General features: G+C 37.3%; 1 protein-coding gene across 3 annotated transcripts in view; it reads left to right on the forward strand.

Moving 5' to 3' along the window:
- Positions 1-83: 83 nt before the first annotated feature.
- The window catches only part of AKAP7 (A-kinase anchoring protein 7), a gene marked incomplete at its 5' end in the record, with an annotated part of 140,323 nt that continues 121,073 nt past the window's right edge, over positions 84-19,333 (forward strand). For all 3 annotated transcript variants that reach the window (XM_082669106.1, XM_082669109.1, XM_082669107.1), the window contains 3 exons: positions 84-142; positions 6,959-7,090; positions 15,470-15,609. In XM_082669106.1, the coding sequence (XP_082525232.1) occupies positions 124-142; positions 6,959-7,090; positions 15,470-15,609 (291 nt within the window). The remainder of the gene's footprint in view (positions 143-6,958; positions 7,091-15,469; positions 15,610-19,333) is intronic.

Raw genomic sequence — 19,333 nt, forward strand, 5'->3', positions numbered from 1 at the left:
TCGGCCGCTGACCCCCGGCCCCGCCCCGGCTTCCGCCTCCGCACCCACCTCCCGGCTGGCCCCAGGTTGCAGCGCCAGGCCGCAGCCGCCTGCAGAGACCTGCCGCCAGCCAACGCCAGCACTATGGAGCGCGCCGGAGCCGGTGAGCCCGGGTAGCCGAGCGGGCCGGGTGGGGTGACCGGAGCCCGGGGGCGTGGGCCCCGCTCGGCGCTCGGCCTCAGGGAGGGCCCGGCCTCGCCGCCCCCCTGCGCCCCCAGCGCTTGGAGCGCGACCCCACGCCTGCCCAGCTCGGGGCCTCCTCTCCCCGCTCAGCGCGGGACTCTGTAGCCGCTGGGAGCCCAGTGCAACCGGGGTGTGATCAGTGCTGCTTGTAAGCAAGCGTTTTCGTTAGTGCACGCACTGCTGGTGCGACCGGAGGCCGGGGGTGTGAACCCACGCTAAGTTTCACTTTGCTTTCCCGAAGGTCTTATGACCTTTTAGAAAGTTCATGCCTTCACACACCCTCCGACGGTGTTATTGTGTGGTCGGCAAACTTAGAAAAAGCTCAGTTTTTATACGTTATCACAAACAATCAAAGACCTGAACCACTACACTTGGGGTTTCCTTCTAGGATTTTATTCTAGGTGTAGAAATGACCTCTTTAAACTGGCGCTAGATCTAAAGTAGGGCTCAGAATTGATTTCCAGTTCAGGTCGGCATTTGCTGTGGACTGAACTTTGTGGGTAGAGCGAGTTACGGGTTGGACTTTTAGTGAAAGGGACCAACAAGCCAATTAGAGAAAAGGTGCTCTTCTGTGAGATTTTTGTAATATAAACGCATAAAAAGATATGAAAAGCATGAAAATCTTAAAATGTTATGCAGTAGCCGTTAACTAGTGTGAATATGTTTACAGTTGTTGAGGGAATGAAATGATGAAGACCTTGTAGGTGTATGCTGAGGGCGGGAGTTTTTTTTTTTTTTTTTTTTTTGCGGTACGCGGGCCTCTCACCGCTGGAGCCTTTCTAGCTGCGGAGCACAGGCCCCGGACGCGCAGGCCCAGCGGGCATGGCTCACGGGCCCAGCCGCTCCGAGGCACGCGGGACCCTCCCGGACCGGGGCACGAACCCGCGTCTCCTGCATTGGCAGGGGGACTCTCAACCACTGCGCCACCAGGGAATCCCCAAGGGCGGGAGTTTTTGAGATGCATTTATAAAGGGGGACCTGTAGGGGATTGTCAGTGTCAAAGAGAAAGGATTCACACCCCAGCTCCTTTAGTGTCTGGCCTTGCAACTGAGGATGCTGACGGCGTACTTTAAGATGTTTGTGGAGTTTACTGTCTTCTTACATTCCTTTTCAGATATTATTAACTTTAATCCATTACTCTCTAGTAATTTGGGTTATACTTTAGTTTCTGTTTTAACGATGTGGAAACCAAAGCATGGAGGTCAGGTGACTTGTTGACAGCTCTCAACATTTCTCCAGCTGTAAGATGTTTCTATTTTTAGTAGCCAGGCCAGGACTGACATGGATGATGGGATTGACTCTTTCTACTAGTTCTTGGGGAATATACCTACTATATACCTAGTAGAGTGAATAAAAGAGAATCTTTCTCAGTAAAGTTGTACTTGGTTATCCAAATAGGAAACTACATTTTGTGTGACAAAGGGCAGACTATCCTTTTTCTCTTCTATTGGTCTTTGATGAAGGCATTTGCTGAAGTGCACATATATTTGAATATTAGTGTATACTTCATGTATGGTTTTATAATATATTTTAAATGTGCATTGTTTCCTTATAAAAGTAATATTAATTCTGTTTAAAACACTTGAATAGCAGAAATATATTGAGTGCAGCTCTGTCAGCCTTTTCATATATAATTGTAAACATAGCGCAAGTGCATAAGTAGTCTTATATCTGCTTTTCAAAAGGTCAGTACAGGTATCCCCTGCTTTTCAAAAGTTCACGTTATGTCACTTTGCTTTTACATTTATGAAAGACCTGCATTAGCACCTGTTTTCACTAATCAAAAGAAATCCTAACAGGATTTTTCAACCAAAGATAATTGCTTCTTCACTTGACGTCATTTTGGCGTAGCAAATTTTTCGTAGGAAGGCTCTGCTTTCAGATAGCAGGGAATCCTGTATTTGTTACGAACTTTTTTCAGCTGTTGTAGTCTTCCTAGCCATTATTCTTAGTTGTCATTATAGTGAGTATCCTTTGTTTAACCATTTCCCTATTATTAGGCATTTAAGTTGTTAAACTTTTTCTTTTTTGTTTAAACAGAGCTGAGGTGAATCTATTTTAACAAGTATGATAGACTCCCAGATATCTATCTGGTATCTGTTGGGGTAAGAAGAAAATTCTCATGGCTCCTGATTGCTTTCTGAAAGGATTGCCTCAGTTTACAGTGCTATAAACTACGTATGTGAACTTTCCAGCAGGGCATGTTGCTGGAAAGGGTGGGTTTTGGCCATTGAGTAACTGGATTCAAATTCTAGCCCCAAGACCTACTAGCTGTAACCTGAGGCAGGTTACTTAATCGGCTAGGGTGTAAAATGAATATAATAAGAGTACTGCCTGATAGCATGGTTAAATGAGTTACTGTCTGTAAAGTGCTTCCAGCTGTGCCTGGCATAGGAACTGTTTTTGTTCCTATGCCAAATGTTAGCTGTTTTTGTTAGCTGTTTTTGTTACTACTAGTAGTTAGCTGTTTTTGTTACTACTAGTAGTAGTTAACCAGTTTGTAACTACTAGTAGTTAGCTGTTTTTGTTACTACTAGTAGTAGTTAACCAGTTTCACCTGTCTTCATAGTATTAATATACTTAGCAGTGTTACTTTTATTTGGATTTGTACAAAAGATAGAATTTTATTTTAACTATAGTTAGACCAGATTTTAAGTACTTAAAATGATGAATTTATAGTTTAAATGCTTTATTTAAAGGTTGGTTATTTTAAGGCAGTTTTCCCAAAGCAACATATTTGCACTTCTGTAAAAGAAAGTGTAGTTATGATGGCTGTGTTGAATTCAGGTCTGCCAGCCTTTGCCCAAACACTAGAGCTTAGAGAACTGGAGGAAGGCTTCCAGATATGAGTCCTGCTGAGAAACATTGTTCTATAGAATGGCCAGCAGTTCTTTCAAGAGTTACTTGAAAGTGGTATTCTTTTTTCTGAGTTAATAATTCATATCTACAAAAAGGTTTTCAACTATTCTGTAATTTAATAGAACAAAATTTGTATTTCAAGTTCTAGATGCTTGTTGATTTTGACATACCATTGTACTCAAGAGTTTATTTATTTTAAAAATTAAAAATCTTTTAAAAAAGATTTTATTGGCATATAGTTGATTTACAATGTTGTGTTAGTTTCAGGTGTGCAGCAAAATGATTCACTAATACATATACATATCTTCATTCTTTTTCAGATTCTTCACCCTTATAGGTTATTACAGAATAATTGAGTAGAGTTCCTTGTGCTATACAGTAGGTCCTTGTTGGTTATCTATTTTATATATAGTAGTCTGTGTATGTTAATCCCAAGCTTCAAGAGTTTACATGTACTTTATTTAACAAGATGGGGAATGATGTTGAGCAAGTCATGTTATACTTCAATTTTTATTTTTATGTCAAATAGAATATCATTTATTCTGTGAAAATGAATCTGTGATGTGCTAAGGATGCCATTAAACACCAGGAATTATTTTTAGGAGCACTGAGATAGCTGTGTGGCCATGGAGCTTGAGTAATTTATTAACCACTCCCAAATGGGTACTTACCTTTGTTGTTCAGTACAAGTGTATTGAGCACCTCCTGTGAGTTGGACACTGTGCTAGGCATTGAGGAATCAAAGGAGGATAAGACGTAGCACTTAAGGAACTTAGAGTAGGGCGACCATACAGACAGATAGGGGTGTAATTGGAAAAGTTCCCCGTTTCACTTTTCAAAGGAGCCCTGGTTTGGGCTGTAAATTATCTGGTCATTTTAGCTTAGAGTCTAATGGAGAAGACATGTAAGTGGACATCTATAACATGATGTATTCATGCTGTGATTGTATGTGGAAGGAGATTGGATTACCTCACTCAGCCCTGAGCTGGTCATCGGGAAAGATTTCCCTGCCAGTAGACGATTAATCAGAGTTTTTACTTTTAAGTTGATTGTTCTCAACTGTTAACATAATTTCTTAGTCTGGCACAGAATCAAGGTATGGAATAAGTGAAAGGGGAGCAGTGGTTTTCAAACTTCATTGCACGTTAGAGTCACCCTGCGAGGCTTTATAAAAGTGCAAGAGGCTGGCCTCATTTCCAGAGATTCCGATTTAGGTGGCCTGGGGTGAGACCCAGATGTTGATCATTTAAAAAAGCTCTTCAGGCGATTCTAATGTACAACCAAGCTTTAGAATTTTTCAACTAGGACAACCTTGTCATCTAATAGATGAGATAACTACTAGGGCCTAGAGAATTCACGCGACTTGCCCAGGATCACAAGTGAGTGGCAGGTCCAATACTAGAATATCTGTCTCCTGATTTTTTAAAAAAATATTTACTTATTTATTTGGCTGTGCTGGGTCTTACTTGCGGCACGGGAGATCTTCGTTGCCGCGTGCGGGATCTTTAGTTGAGGTATGCGGGATCTAGTTGTGGCATATGGGACCTAGCTCCCTGACCAGGAATTGAACCTGGGCCCCCTGCATTGGGAGCACAGAGTCTTAACCAGTAGACCACCAGGGAAGTCCCTGTCTCCTTTCTAGTCCCAAACCCTTTCTTTTATAGTAGCCAGCTTGCCTTGCATGTTACCCAAACACCACTATTATCACCATTGTCACTGCTCTATTGTTCTTTTGGTATAGCCAGAGTGATCCACATAGCACTTGTTCTCTAATTGTTGTTGATTAATTGGTTAAGATAAGGTAAACATTTAATTGTTTCAACAACATTTTTCATTTAAAAAATGACTAAATTTAATTCATCATGTTATTTAATTCTTCATCTTGCCTTCAAAACGTGAGCATAGAATTCAGCCTTCCTTCCCCATTCCACATATTGCCAAGAATCCAGTATATTTCCAAGTGGCACTTTGGAGCTAGTATTGAGATGTCACTGTTAAATGGGCCAATTTAATATCACTAATTTCTCCCCTCCTCAGCTTTATTGAGGTACAATTGGCAAATAAGACTGTATATATTTAAAGTGTACAGCGTGATGATTTGATAGAAGTACACATTGTGAGATGATTGCCACAATCAAGTTAATTAACGCATCCACACTTCACTTTTTTTTTTTTTTTGGTGAAAATGCTTGAGATCTCTCTTAGCAAATTTCAAGTATACAGTACAGTGTTTATTAACTCTAGTCACCATGCTGTACATTAGATCCTTAGAATTTATTACTAAGTTCTTAGATTAAGAGTAAAATAGAAAAATGAAAGTTGGGTTTATTTCATTTTGTCCAGATTTTCATTCAGCTTTGTGCACTTGTAACTGCACAAATACTCTTTGTTGCTAGCTTTTAAGTGTAAGCAACATGGTCAGTGATGATATTTTCTGCATAGCTGCATGTGCCCCAAAATATAAAGATATGTGTTGATCTATTAAAACTGTTGTTTAAATATAAGCTGCATTTGTATTTTTCAATGCAAGTGTAAACATAGAAAGGAAACATTTACTTGTTCTCACATGTTTCAAATAGTTGTGAGTTTGATTAGATTTAAAGTAAACTAACATTTGTTGAACACCTGCGTGCCAGGCACTCATACTCAATAAGGTTTGAACTGTAATATAAATAAATAGCATTATTAAGAATGTACTATTAATTTTTTTGATCTTGGTATTGAACATGATTAGCTGATATACAAAAAGCAACAACAAAAAGGTTTTATTGTCATTTTTTGCTTTTATCTAGAAAATAGGGGTGTGTGTGTGTAACTAATATTAGAGATTACCCAAATTGCAATAAAAATTTAGTTTTTTTTTTGTTTATGTTAGCTATGACCTATCAGGATATTTATTATCTTGTATATTGAAGCCATATTCTTAATGGAGTGTGTTTTTTTAAGGCCTGATATATGAAAATAGAGGATTACAGCAGAATGAAATAAATGACTTCTTTAATATTGTTAGTGGTAAATTAATCTTTACTCAATATATAGAGTAGAAATTATATAAGTATCCCAGGATTTTGTTCAGTTCTAGTTCAAACAACATTTGTATCGGTCAATAAAAGCATGGAGAATAATAGTACTGGGGAGACCACCTACTGATAAACTTAGCAATTGACTATCAGTTTGAACAGACACTCTCTTTCCCTTAACCTCCTCCCAACGAATATGATTGTTCCACCCATAAAAACAAAACAAAACAAGGACCAGATGTGAAATGTGGCTCTAATATTAATATGTATCCATGGGAGAGCTGTCGGGAAACTGTAAGATCTTTTTGCTTTTTAACCATTGAATTTCTAGAAAAGCGTATTTAAAGCTATGTGTTTTTAACGTTTGAATTTCCAATGTTAATATAATAATGGAGACAAAAAAATTTAAAAGTCTTTATGAAGAAAAAAGTAAAAGTCATAGCTTGTACAGATGAGAACAAGTAAGTGATATTGTTAAAAAATAAACATGAAAAAGACTGCCAAAACCTTGTTGGCTTGTTTTCAAAAGGTGTGTGAAAAACTGTAGTTTTAGAATTAAGAAAATGCAGCTATAAAGGATCTTGAGGCTTGTTGATTAACTCAACTTCATTTAACCCTGAGTTGAGTACTGTGCTTCAGAAAATTATTAAAGCTGTTTAACATAAAAATGCATTTATAAAAATGGAGAATATGGTATAAATACTTATATAAATAGCTGTACAATATATTTGAATACCAGTTTTAGCATTTCTTAACAGATGTTAATTTATATTGAGTTCAGTTAGTTGAGTTATTGTAGCTTAGGATATGAGTTAAAATAAATAAAATAATATACTTTTCTTTTTGTGATGTTAAAGGAGGAATAAATTCCAATGAGTGTGAAAATGTGTCAAGAAAAAGGGAAATGTCAGAAGAATCTGAAACCAACACAGTGGATTCTCTGGTAGATTTGCCATTTGCTACTATCGATATTATAGATGATTGTGGAAGTAAGTACTTTATTAAATAAATATGTGTTTAGAAGCAATGAATAGTAAATTTAGTGATACATATATTTTTTTCTTAATAATTACTTCACCTTAAGTACTTGTCATGTTTTTGAGTTTGGGTTGTTAATTAATAATTGTCTGTTGGTAGTCTATTGATAAAACTATCACAGATAATATTAAGGCATTCTCACAGAATTTGGGGCCAGATCATTCTGGAGTTTATAAGCTACTTCAGAAAACAATGGGCCACAACATTCCATGGTTTATAACCACCTCAGTTATTCTGGACCTACTGCTAATTCAGCAGTACCCATTCATCTAACAGATGTTTACTGGCCAAAATGATATGTATTGGAATATAAATAAATACATAAAAATATAAGTAAAGGTAAGTAAAATAAATAAATATATATATGAAATAAAATATACAAATGTATGTAAAAAGAAAATCTTTCAGAAATGTTGAGGAAGCAGTACAACCTGAACCACACCTTTGGCCCTGTAGGTTGAATGTTTTCTGGGAGAGAATCCAGCATTAGTGAGTTGCTGACCTGGACCTGGATGGGTCTGTTCTGTTTACAGGCGGAAGGGTCGTTGGTCAATTGGTTGGAAACCCAGTAAACCATCCAGAGGTTTGAGGTTGCTGTGAATCCTGCCTCTGAAGGTTGAGTGGGAGCGTGCAGTGGAGAGTCTTTCATTCTACTGCTGATAGGAATAACTTAGAATGCTTCCCACAGAGTGTAAAAATTTGTGGAGAGCTTTAGTTTAAATGACTCTACTCTCTTAAGATAATCACAGCCCTTAACTATGAAGCCACACTTAAATCAAGGTTCAAAACAGAGTAGTTCAGTGATTTTTTTTTTTTTTTGTCGCATGTCTTTCCTAAATGTGGCATTCAGTTCTCCTCACTGAAATTACTGTAATCCTTATTTTAGCTCACAGAATTCTAGATCTAACCTTATAAGTATTGAAGATTTTAGAGATATGGGAAATTATCATTTTATTCCTTATTCATTAGCTAATACTATTAAGTAGTATATTAAAAAATACTTTGAATCTTAAGTATTTTAAAGTATCAATTGAAACCTCCCTTTACCTGGAAAAAAATTTTGTAACAGAAAAATGTGTATCAAATGAAGATTGAATCTCCGTACTTGGTATAGTAAGTGATTGTCCTGAGTCAATTTTTAAAAAAGGGTAAATTATATCCTGTACCTTTCTGTAATTTATTGGGGAAGCCTGTAATGCATATTTCAAATTTTATTGTGAAAGGACTTAAGGCAAATATTTGTCCCAAATAATAAAAAATAATTGGTATCTGGCAAAGGGTGTAAAAGATCAAACTCAGTAAACAAATGTATGGAAAATTATTCAACTTCATAAGTATCAAAGGATGCACGTCAAAATACAACTGTAACTTATCAGATTGGCAATATCTCTTAAAAATAATACTCAGTGATTTTAATGTTATATCTACATGGTTTCTGACAATGTACTGTTATAGTCCTTTTAGAATGGAGTTTGTTGGGATCTTGAGCAATGTTCATACATGGGGTAGAGTCACTCATGGAATTCCTACTATAAGGACATAGTCTTGTGGGAAGAAGTTTTATTTACAAATATGTGTGTCACAGTGTTTTTAAATAGTAAAATAGTATTTAGTTTTTAAATAGTAAAAATATTGGGGAAAACCCAAGTGTCCATTAGAGTGTGGTTGAATAAGCTATACTAGTGCCTTTAGACTACATAGTATGGAATTATATATTATTATATTATATTATATATATATATATTTATATAAATATATATTTATAAATTATAAATATATTATTAAATTATATTAAATATATTATTTATATAAATATATATTTATTATATATTTATATATTATAAAAATATTTCTGAAGACTATGTAATAGTGAACATTTCCTATATAAAATGCAAAGTGAAAAAGTAGGGGGAAAATATATGTGCTGTTTGTTTACAATTGTGTAAATACTTTAGGTGATTTGTCACCAAAATTCACAGTGGTTGTGTTAAGATGGGAGGTTTCTTTTTTCCTTTTTCTAATCTTCAGATTTTATAAGTGCTCTTTATGCTTTTTTTTTTTTGTAAATTTATTTTTATTTGTTCATTTTTGGCTGCATTGGGTCTTTGTTGCTGCACGCAGGCTTTCTCTAGTTGTGGCGAACGGGGGCTACTCGTGGTTGTGGTGCACGGGCTTCTCATTGTGGTGGCTTCTCTTGTTGTGGAGCACGGGCTCTAGGTGCACGGGCTTCAGTAGTTGTGGCACTCAGGCTCAGTAGTTGTGGCTCGCGGGCTCTAGAGCGCAGGCTCAGTAGTTGTGGCGCACAGGCTTAGCTGCTCTGCAGCATGTGAGATCTTCCTGGACCAGGGCTTGAACCCGTGTCCCCTGCATTGGCAGGCGGTTCTTAACCACTGTGTCACCAGGGAAGTCCCTGAATGCTCTTGATACTTTTCATGAAAAAATATGATTAAAGCTTTTAGTTGTGGTTAGAAACTTGCTTTTAAAGATGTAAGCTTCATCAATTCAGTAAACAGAGAACTAGAGAAACTCAGTTTTTTTTTTTGATACTATCCACTAAGATATCACTAATAGTGTTAAAGTTAGGTGGTTAAAAGTGAGGGCTGTGGAGTCAGACTGTCAAGGGACAAAATTTGCTTCTACACTTTCCTATTGTGTACTTTGAACAAGTGTCTGGGCTTACTTTCATTATCTCTAAAATTGGTTTAATAATGGTAGTTATCTCATAGGATTGTTGGGAAGATTCAATTTGTTAATGCTGTCCTTACAGCAGTGTGTGGCACAAACTTGCCTCCGTAAATTTTTATTAATTTAGTCTTACCAAAATTTTTTGCCCAAATATATTTGTTGAATTAAGTATTAAAATACTTGCCCTTTGAGAGCAGTATTTTATAATAATATCATTGAGTGCTTCTAGCACATCAGTAAATGATTTATTATTTCTTAATCCTCACAGTGAATGAGAGGGGTAAATTATTTTTTTAGAAAGTTTTAGTAACTTGCCAAAGATTATTCAGAGTAATTCTATGAAATATAGAAGGTAATATTCTAAGCTGTATACTTAAGTTTTAAGAATGGTTACTTCAAAGATTTTGACTGCTTAAGTAACAAGAAAAAAGGAAAAGAATATAAAAGCAAAATCGAATTCATTCTCAGCCTTTTGGCTAACAGCAAGTATGAAAACAATCCACCAACAATAACAGATGGACTACCTCATTACATTAATTTCTCCCATAATTCATTCCCTTGTAGTTTTTCGAGGGAATTAAACAAACTTTAGGAAAATTAGTTAATTTACATAAAATGACATATGTGGTGCTTTAGGTAAAAAAAAGCCAACTCATGGATGAGAGAGTTACAGCCTTTGTCAACAAGACCAGATTCATTAGAGCACATTAAAATGGCTACTGAAATCATTATGAAAATTAACAAATGTAATAAATTTATGGGATGCATTTACAGGCTGTACTACAACTGATACTTTTTTTTTGGCTAAACAATAAAGTTACTCAATAATCCAGTGAAAGATCCAGGGCATATTGCCAAAAGCTTTCTACATTTTGCTTCTGTGGTCATTGATCTTTAATGTTTTTATTGTAAACTTGATATTACTTGAATACTTTGCTCATTGTATTTTCATATGCACTAAATAAAAAGTATAACAGTAAATTGTATTTTAGAACTTAGATTATGATTTAAAAGCTAGAAATAAAATGAAGTTCAGTAAGGAAAAGAGGGATTTTATACTCTGGCCATACAAATAAACTTGCAAATAAACTTACAAATAAACCTGCAAATGAAAGGCAAAGAAGCTATGCAAACAAGTGCCTAGCAAGTTGACCATAAATCATCAGGACTCACAGAAATAGAAAGACAAACTACTTATAATGGTATATTAAACTGTACTATAACAGTAAATACTCACAGAATTCTTTCCCCCTTTTTTGCCCAACTCACATCAGATAATTTTAAACTTTACCCTGTCTGTGATGCCTAACAAAAGAAAAATGTAGATAATCCAGTTCAGAGGGAAGTTTAATAGTTATTGATAAGAGAAAGCTAAGGGAATTTAGAAAAACCCTGTACTTCTTTATTTTTACCAGGAGGTTGCATTCTGAGTTGGGGGCTTTACTCTGTGTCATTCTCACAATACCAGAATTATTAGACCTATTTCACATTATAACTATTACCTTCAGAGATTATGATTTTCCTTCTCTGGATATCTGCAAAATGGACTTATGAAACATTTGAAATGGCAAAAATGAGTAGCTACAGACAGGAGGACACTTTAGTTTTAAACAGGTAATGTGTAAAACAAAATACTGAACACTCCAGTGGTCTTTTAAATACTGTTTTATTAAGTCTGTTCCTCTTCTTAGTACTGTTATATTGAGTAAAATACAGCAAAAGTGTGTCTTATGTTCAAAGTAAGAAATAGATTTTACATTGCCACCCAATATACATATATATGTAAAAAACTGAAATTTCATTAAGTAATACATGTATCGTAAGCAGTGTACTGTTTACCATTCTGTCCTTTTGCTTTGCTTTCCTTTCATTCCAATCCATTCCATTCTAGTTATTAAAAAGTGCTTTTTTTTTTTTTTTGTCTTCTAAGGTGATTTCATAACCCACTAGTGGATTGATACTTGCAGTTTGAAAAAAGAAAAACTAGACTATAGACTTAGGATTCTAGTTCTACTATGTTAATTTTGAGATAAACTAAAGGTTATAAAATCAGCTGGATTATTAGTTTGGACACCATTCTTTGTTTAATTTCACCATAAAATGTCCTAATTAGTATAGGTAGTAACAGTTGGTACCTTTATTCCAAATCACAGAAAACTAGAACCAGAAGAGACCCCTAGTTACTAGATTATGCAGCTTTTGTTCCTCCCATGCCCCTGGGTTTTTTTTTTTTTAAATTTGATTATAGAAACTTTTAAGCATATTCAAAAGTAGAATAGTATAAATGAGCCTCATGTATTCATTACCTCTTCTTCACTGGATTATTTTGAGGTAAATCGCAGAGAGCTCATTTTTTCTGTAAATAATGCATATCCTTAAAAGATGAGGAATCTTATTAAGCATATAATAGTAAGCGTACTTGAAATATCCTTACTACATGAGAAAAATAATGGTAATTCCTAATGTCATCAAATACCTTGTCATATTCACATTTCTCTGATTGTATTGTAATTATTTATTTATTTATCTTTGGCTGCGTTGGGTCTTCGTTGCTGCGCGCGGTCTAGTTGCAGCGAGTGGGGGCTACTCTTCGTTTTGGTGTTCGGGCTCCTCACTGCGGTGGCTTCTCTTGTTGCGGAGCACAGGCTCTAGGTGTGCAGGCTCAGTAGTTGTGGCATGCAGGCTTAGTAGTTGTGGCGCACAGGCATAGTTGCTCCATGGCATGTGGGATCTTCCCAGACCAGGGCTTGAACCCATGTCCCCTGCATTGGCAGGCGGATTCTTAACCACTGCACCACCAGGGAAGTCCCTGTATTGTAATTTTTAAAAAGTTGGTTTGATTTAGGAACCAAAGCCTATGCATTATATTTGATACATCTCTTCAGTCTCTTTTCTAGGAGATCTCTAGATCTCCTCCTCCTTTTGTTTTCATTTGTGTGTGTGTGTGTGTGTGTGTGTGTGTGTGTGTGCATGCACGCGTGCACGTTTATCATTGAAGAAATCAAGTTGTGTAGAAGTTTACTGTTATGGTCATTTGATGTTCAAATTGTCCCATCTTTGGCCTGTGGGGGAACTTTCAAACTGGCTCTGGAGACCTTCTGACATGATCCCAGGAGTCTTTGAATTTCTAGCCTTCTCTTGTACATTTTATCCCCCAAACCTAGAATTAGCTATTTCTCCATGGATTGGCCAGATTTTTAAGTTCTCAGATAAAGAAATGAAGTAAATTGATGGAAAGATGCTTGTTGGAAGACTAGTCTTTGGGTCAGTGCCCTTTCACTATCTAGTGCTGCCTCTGCTGCATTGCTGGTTGTCTTCCCAGCAGCCATTTCCACTCCCCCTTTTCCTTTTGTAGATTACTTTTATGCAAAGGCATAGGCTGATAACTGTCAGATACCCCTGCAGTGGAAGCACAGAGTCTTAACCACTGGACCACCAGGGAAAGTCCCTAAGTCAATGTTTCAATGTTCCTATGAGGTAGCTATTATTATTATCCTCACGTTAGAGAGGAGGAAACTTAGGTCAGGAGAACTTATGTGACTTATCTAAGGTCACACAGCTAGTGTGTGGAGCCAGGATTCCAGCCCAGATTATGTTAAAAATGGTTTCCTTTTCCAGAGTGCCAGTTGACTAACAGCAGATGGAGGTGGGCTAGGAATGTATTTTAGAAGTGGATTTAAGATATGTGGTACTTCATTAGCACATTTTGTGGCTTTTGTTTAAAATTAGTCCATTTAATTCATGTTACTACAATCAATGGTAGGACTATTTCTTATATATCTGAAATTACAAGCAGCTCAGTGTATTGATTTGATTTTCCATATGAAAAAAGCTGCATGGGAAATAAAACCCAGTGGCATCTTATGAAGCAATTCAGATAATGCTCGTAATACAGAGAATGCTACGAACTTTTTAAAAGTTCTGACAAGCTCACAGGTACAAAAGAAGCTAATAATTTATATTTCAAATATGTGTTCTCTGTGAAGATATATCATTTTAACCATGATAATCATTATGCATATTGTTGAGAAATGTAGTAGAGAAATGGCTGCACAAACAGACTGGGTAATTTTGCCTTAACTCATTATGATACAGTCAGACTTATTACCCAGATCACCTTGCTCTTAATTTACCCCTGTCTTAAGTCTTTTTCTAGGGCTCACAGATATGTTAATCCTAGAAAGAAAGCATGTCTATTCCCACAGACTCTTAATTTTTAAATTTTAAACGTTTTCTACTATTTTTCTTAGAAGTTAGCATTAAAGTATTATTTGCAGCATTCATTTAAAAATTGTTTACTATTAATATTTCAAAGAACAACAGAATAAGGACATTTCCTTCCGCTCTTTGGTTTTGTGTGCAGTAGTAACTACTCATCTAGAACTGCGAGAGGGAAGCAGTTTGCTCCAGTAGAAAGTACACTAGAAGGAGACCTTTAAAAGGTCTAGACACCAGGCTTGACTCTGTGACATTGAGCTGCTTTAAAAAGGTTTTCTTCTCTTCTCTTCTCTTTCATCGTATGTAAAATAAGGAGTTTAGTTAGATGCACATGGGCCTTGTGCTCTTGGTCACTATGGTCTGTTAGAGTTGATCCCAAAGATGAAACCAACTTCATAGGACTGAATGTAAGGCAAGGTGCTTCCTCCCTCATCTCCCTCTTTCCAAAATCATACCTCAGAATATACAATTATATTTGAATTTTTCAAAGTCTCTCTGATGTACTGTATTTTGAACAGTAAGCTACTGTTCAAGAAGGCACACCTGAAAAATAAATTAATGGTAGTTTTGCACGAGTAGGGAAGCCCCTCATAGAATTTGTAAAAGAGACAATGGCATTTCACGCTGATTTGGAAATTACTTCTGGGGGTATAGCTTCATAATAAGAGTTGTTGGGTGTTGGAAATGTCTTTTGAAGATGACCTTAAAAAGCATGCTAAGTGTTTCTCAAGTTATCTATGGTCAAGGACCATTTTTTTTTCTTTAATTTCTTACTTGTTGCTGACTGATACTTTTGTAAAATATAATAAAACATGAATTATTAGCAAAAAGGTGTTAAAGAAAAAGATCTATAAAATAGAAGCCAAACTTTGACAGACAAAATTACTTTGCCTAATTGCTCTGAAAGTTTATAAAGCATTCTCTCAGTTTCTGGAACAAATGGTTTGTAGTGTGACACTGGCCATGAACCAAACTTTGAATGGCACTGCTGCAAGTGCTTTTGTTGTAAAAGTTACAAATATACATATACAGGATGGATGAAAAAGTGATTTTTCCTAGCATCATGAAAATTGTGGCAAGGGGAAGAGAATGGTGGTTAGTTATGCTTTAGATCAGAGGTTAGTGAACCCATGGCCCATGGGCCACATCTATCTGCTTTGTAAATAAATTTTTATTAGAAAACAGTTGTACCCATTCATCTGTGTTTTGTCTATAGCAGACTTGGGTAGTTTTGACTAAGACCGTATGATCTGCAAAGCCTAAAATATTTATTATGAGGTCTTTGGCAGAAGAGTTTGCCAACTCCTATTTTAGATTTGAAAATGACAGTTAAGAATGATTGCTACTTGTATAGTGCTTGTTTTTTTTCTGATTATATTATCTTTGTTTAAATGCATTAGACATGTTGTTTGACTTTTTTTCTCTAGTCACTGATGTACCTCAGATAAATTTGGAGAGAAGTAAAGAAAAGGAATGGAACAATAAAGATAAAATAAAGAAGAGGAAAAAAAAGCAAAAAGATGGTCAACCCAACTATTTCCTATCCATTCCGATCACCAACAAAGAGGTGCTATTTTTTTAAAAAATTATTTTTACTAAGTTTATTCTAAATTATATTTAAGGTACACTAAATGCTCATAAGCCCATTTGCTCTCAGCTTTTAAGAGTCTTTGGTGGCATTTTTAGCTGGGCCACACAGGGAATATAGAATATGTATAAACAGTAATTTTAAAAAACACTATTTAGGGCTTCCCTGGAGGCGCAGTGGTTGAGAGTCCACCTGCCGATGCAGGGGACACGGGTTCGTGCCCCGGTCCGGGAAGATGCCACGGAGCAGCTGGGCCCGTGAGCCATGGACGCTGAGCCTGCGCGTCTGGAGCCTGTGCTCCGCAATGGGAGAGGCCACAACAGTGAGAGGCCCGCGTACCGCAAACAAAAACAAACAAATACTATTTAAACAATCATATTTAAACAATAATTTTGCAAAAGCCACTTGAAAAAGTGTTGCCAGGTAGCATGTCAAGCTCCTTTCTAAGTGTTTGTTCATCATAGTGGAGGAATCTTTCAGAAGCAGAGAGCTGGTAAAAAAAGATTCTGAAATCTCTGTGGGAAGAGTAAACTGGGATTTCCTGCTGCTTAGTCCAGTTCATGGTAATGATTATTGCAACGTAGTTTCTTTAAAAATTACTCATTGTTGTACCAACTTAATAGTGCATGACAAACTCGGTAGAAATCTATTAAAAGTCTGAAAAATTAATGTGGCATCGGTAATAGGAAATGGGACCAGCCAACTGGCCCACACTAAGAAACCCTTATATGTGACTGAGAGAGAAAACTGCAGTATCTAAGACCTCTAGAGCAGTGAGTTAGGAATTAAAAATGCCTTAGGAAAGAACACCTTATTCGGATGACTGACTGTTTTTATATCTTGGCCCAATTTCATATATCTTAAGAGCTAGATCTGAATTTCTGTTTGATTGTGGGCTCTGATCTCTTAACTGGGCATGTTTTCAGGTTGCTTTTCCCTTTATTTAACTAAAATGTTTCTACACAATGCTAGTGAATTTTTAAAGATCAAAGCAAATGAAATTGAAATCAAAGAAATAAATATCAAAGAAAAAAATAAATTCTTTTAGGACACTCTAGGAAGTATCTAGTCTGTGAGATACAGTTTAGTTGGGGAGAGAAACACATGAAAAGAGAAATGGTATTACCTAGCAATACAGGATTTTAGAATTTGATACAGTAAAGAATCAGACTTTGGTTTTACTGGTACGTAGTGGCGGGTTAACAGTAAAATAGCCCTTAAAAGTGTTTAGCTGATGCAAAGTTTAATGCAATCAGAAATTATGTATTAAAATACTTGTGAGTTATTTGGACAGGTTTTCTCTGAGATTTAGGATCACGTGTACCTATGGGAATGAGAAGAGAGCAGGAAGCCACAGGTGGTGCTATTTAAGCAAGCAGTCAGACGGAGGCCAGGTCCTGAGGAAACTGCCTGTGAAACAGGCCATGTGATGTCCCCAAGGGCACATGATTTCTGATTGGAAGAGACGCCAGGTTCCTTCTTTTGATTTCTTGCTTAGAGATTGTTTCACTCCAGCGTCTGTGAGTGTAGAAGTTGGGTGAGCCCTTCTCTAAGTTGCTTTGCTGAGGTCCTTCCTTTCCTCTTGCTCCCTGCCTGCCTCTGTTCTTGGCCCTGCTGGTCAGAGCAGCAGCTCTGCAACTCCTCTGAGCCTGCCCCAGCCGCTTCCAGCCCTGTGCCGGCTTCCCGCCTCCTCCATTGAAGACTGGTGGGGTGATGTGCTGGGATAGGGCTGGCAGGGAAGGGGACCAAGGGGAAAGAGGGTGGAGAGATTCTTTTCTTCTGCTACTTATTTCAGGATTCAGGCTGCAAAGATGAGAGGAGGGGATGAGAGAACTGTTTGCAACCCTTAGTTCTCACCCTGCAAGCTGCTTTGTTTCACCCTGTAACCTTTGTTTCTGCTTCTCAACTTCTTGGAGGTTCTGTAGAAAGTGAGGAGAGTACAGGCTTTGGAACCTGACAGACCTTGTTCGGATACCAGCTGGATTACAAACTGCACTGTGGATGTAGGTCAGGTTACTTAATTGCTGTAGTTTCGGTGTCTTCAGTTGTTAAATGGAGGTGATAATGATTGTTTTCTAAATCCAAATCTGGACACATCCCCTACATGCTTATCACTTCAGTATTTTCCCATTGTTGTTAGGATGAAGACAGAGGCTTTACCATATTCTAGAAGGTTCTACATGGCTTGGCCTTTTCCACCTCAGCCCTCGTTCCTTCTGCTTGAGCCCCTCTGGCCTTGTTTGAACTTGCCAGTTTCCCTCTGCCCTCTGGAAAGCCTTCTCTGGCTGGGAGTTTACTTTCCTCTCCTTTTGATTTTGTTAATGCCAAAATCTCAGCTCAAACCTCTCCCACCCGTGACCACCCTGACTAGGGCAACCCCTTCCCCCACCAAAAAAAACCAAAAAAACTCCAACAAAACACAACACTTTCATGGCTTTCCTTTTGTCATTTGTCATCCTTGAAATTTGACACTTGTTAATCTTCCTCACAAAGTTTTTCAGGTCGTTCCCAGTACCTAGAACGGAGTTTGGCAAGAGTAGGTGCACACACACAAAATATTGTCATTTCGGGGTGGAAGGTGTGTTTCTGGCATACCAAATTCCAACCAGAACGTTTATAAATAATAAGTACAGTGTTACAAATGCTGGTTTTATAATATAGGTTCAATGGCACTTTGTTTTCCAGGGGGTAGGGTGACTTGTAATAGTGGGGCACACAAGCTTCAAGTAACCTGGAAACCAAAGAATTTAATATTTCCCTCTCAAGAGACTTACTTGTGGGTAACAGAAAGCTTAATGCAAATATGGGGAGGAGGGCTAGGAATAGGACAAGATTAGGAGATACTTTTTTTTTTTTGCGGTATGCGGGCCTCTCACTGCTGTGGCCTCTCCCGTTGCGGAGCACAGGCTTCGGACGCGCAGGCTCAGCAGCCATGGCTCACGGGCCCAGCCGCTCCGCTGCATGTGGGATCTTTGCCGACCGGGGCACAAACCCGTGTCTCCTGCATCGGCAGGTGGACTCTCAACCACTGCGCCACCAGGGAAGCCCAGGAGATACTTTTCATATCTTTCGTATGAGCACCTTTTTTGTTTGTTTGTTTGAAAGTATCGAATGTTAATTTTCTGTTGAAACTACTTATGGGCTTTTGTGGGAAGGCCTGGGAAAAGGAGCAGCATTTATAACATTATTTCAATGGGAGACTGTATTCCAAGTTCCAATTAAGTGACCTGCAAACAAGCTTTTGGAAGCCAGCACATTGACAATGAGCTGCTCTACTTTTGGCCTCTTACTTGTTGGCACCTAGTTTTAAAGAAAAAAGTATTCAGACTTATAAGGGTCTTTGATTTTTAAACACGTTATTAGACATTTGGAATGCTTTAGTTTTGGAAAATCATGATTTTCATATTTTTAAGAAATAGAATTGGAAAATGAATTAGAATGACTGCATAAAAATATGCTAATTGCATGCATGTGAAAGTATGTTTCTCCACTACCTGCAATTACACATTAGTTTAAAAATAAAAAGATGAGAAATTTAATGGCATTATAATAAATCCTAAATATTTCTTAACTGGCTAGAATTGCTTAATTATTAGTTCTGGGTGGATTTGCCCATATGTTGGTTTTGTATGCTTTCTTACGAGAGGTAATAATTTAAGGTAAGTCAACACCGAAAAATGCAAGGGAACAATCAGAAGCTGAT

This window comes from Grampus griseus (genome assembly GCF_964374135.1).
Source record: "Grampus griseus genome assembly, chromosome: 13".
Taxonomy (NCBI): domain Eukaryota; kingdom Metazoa; phylum Chordata; class Mammalia; order Artiodactyla; family Delphinidae; genus Grampus; species Grampus griseus.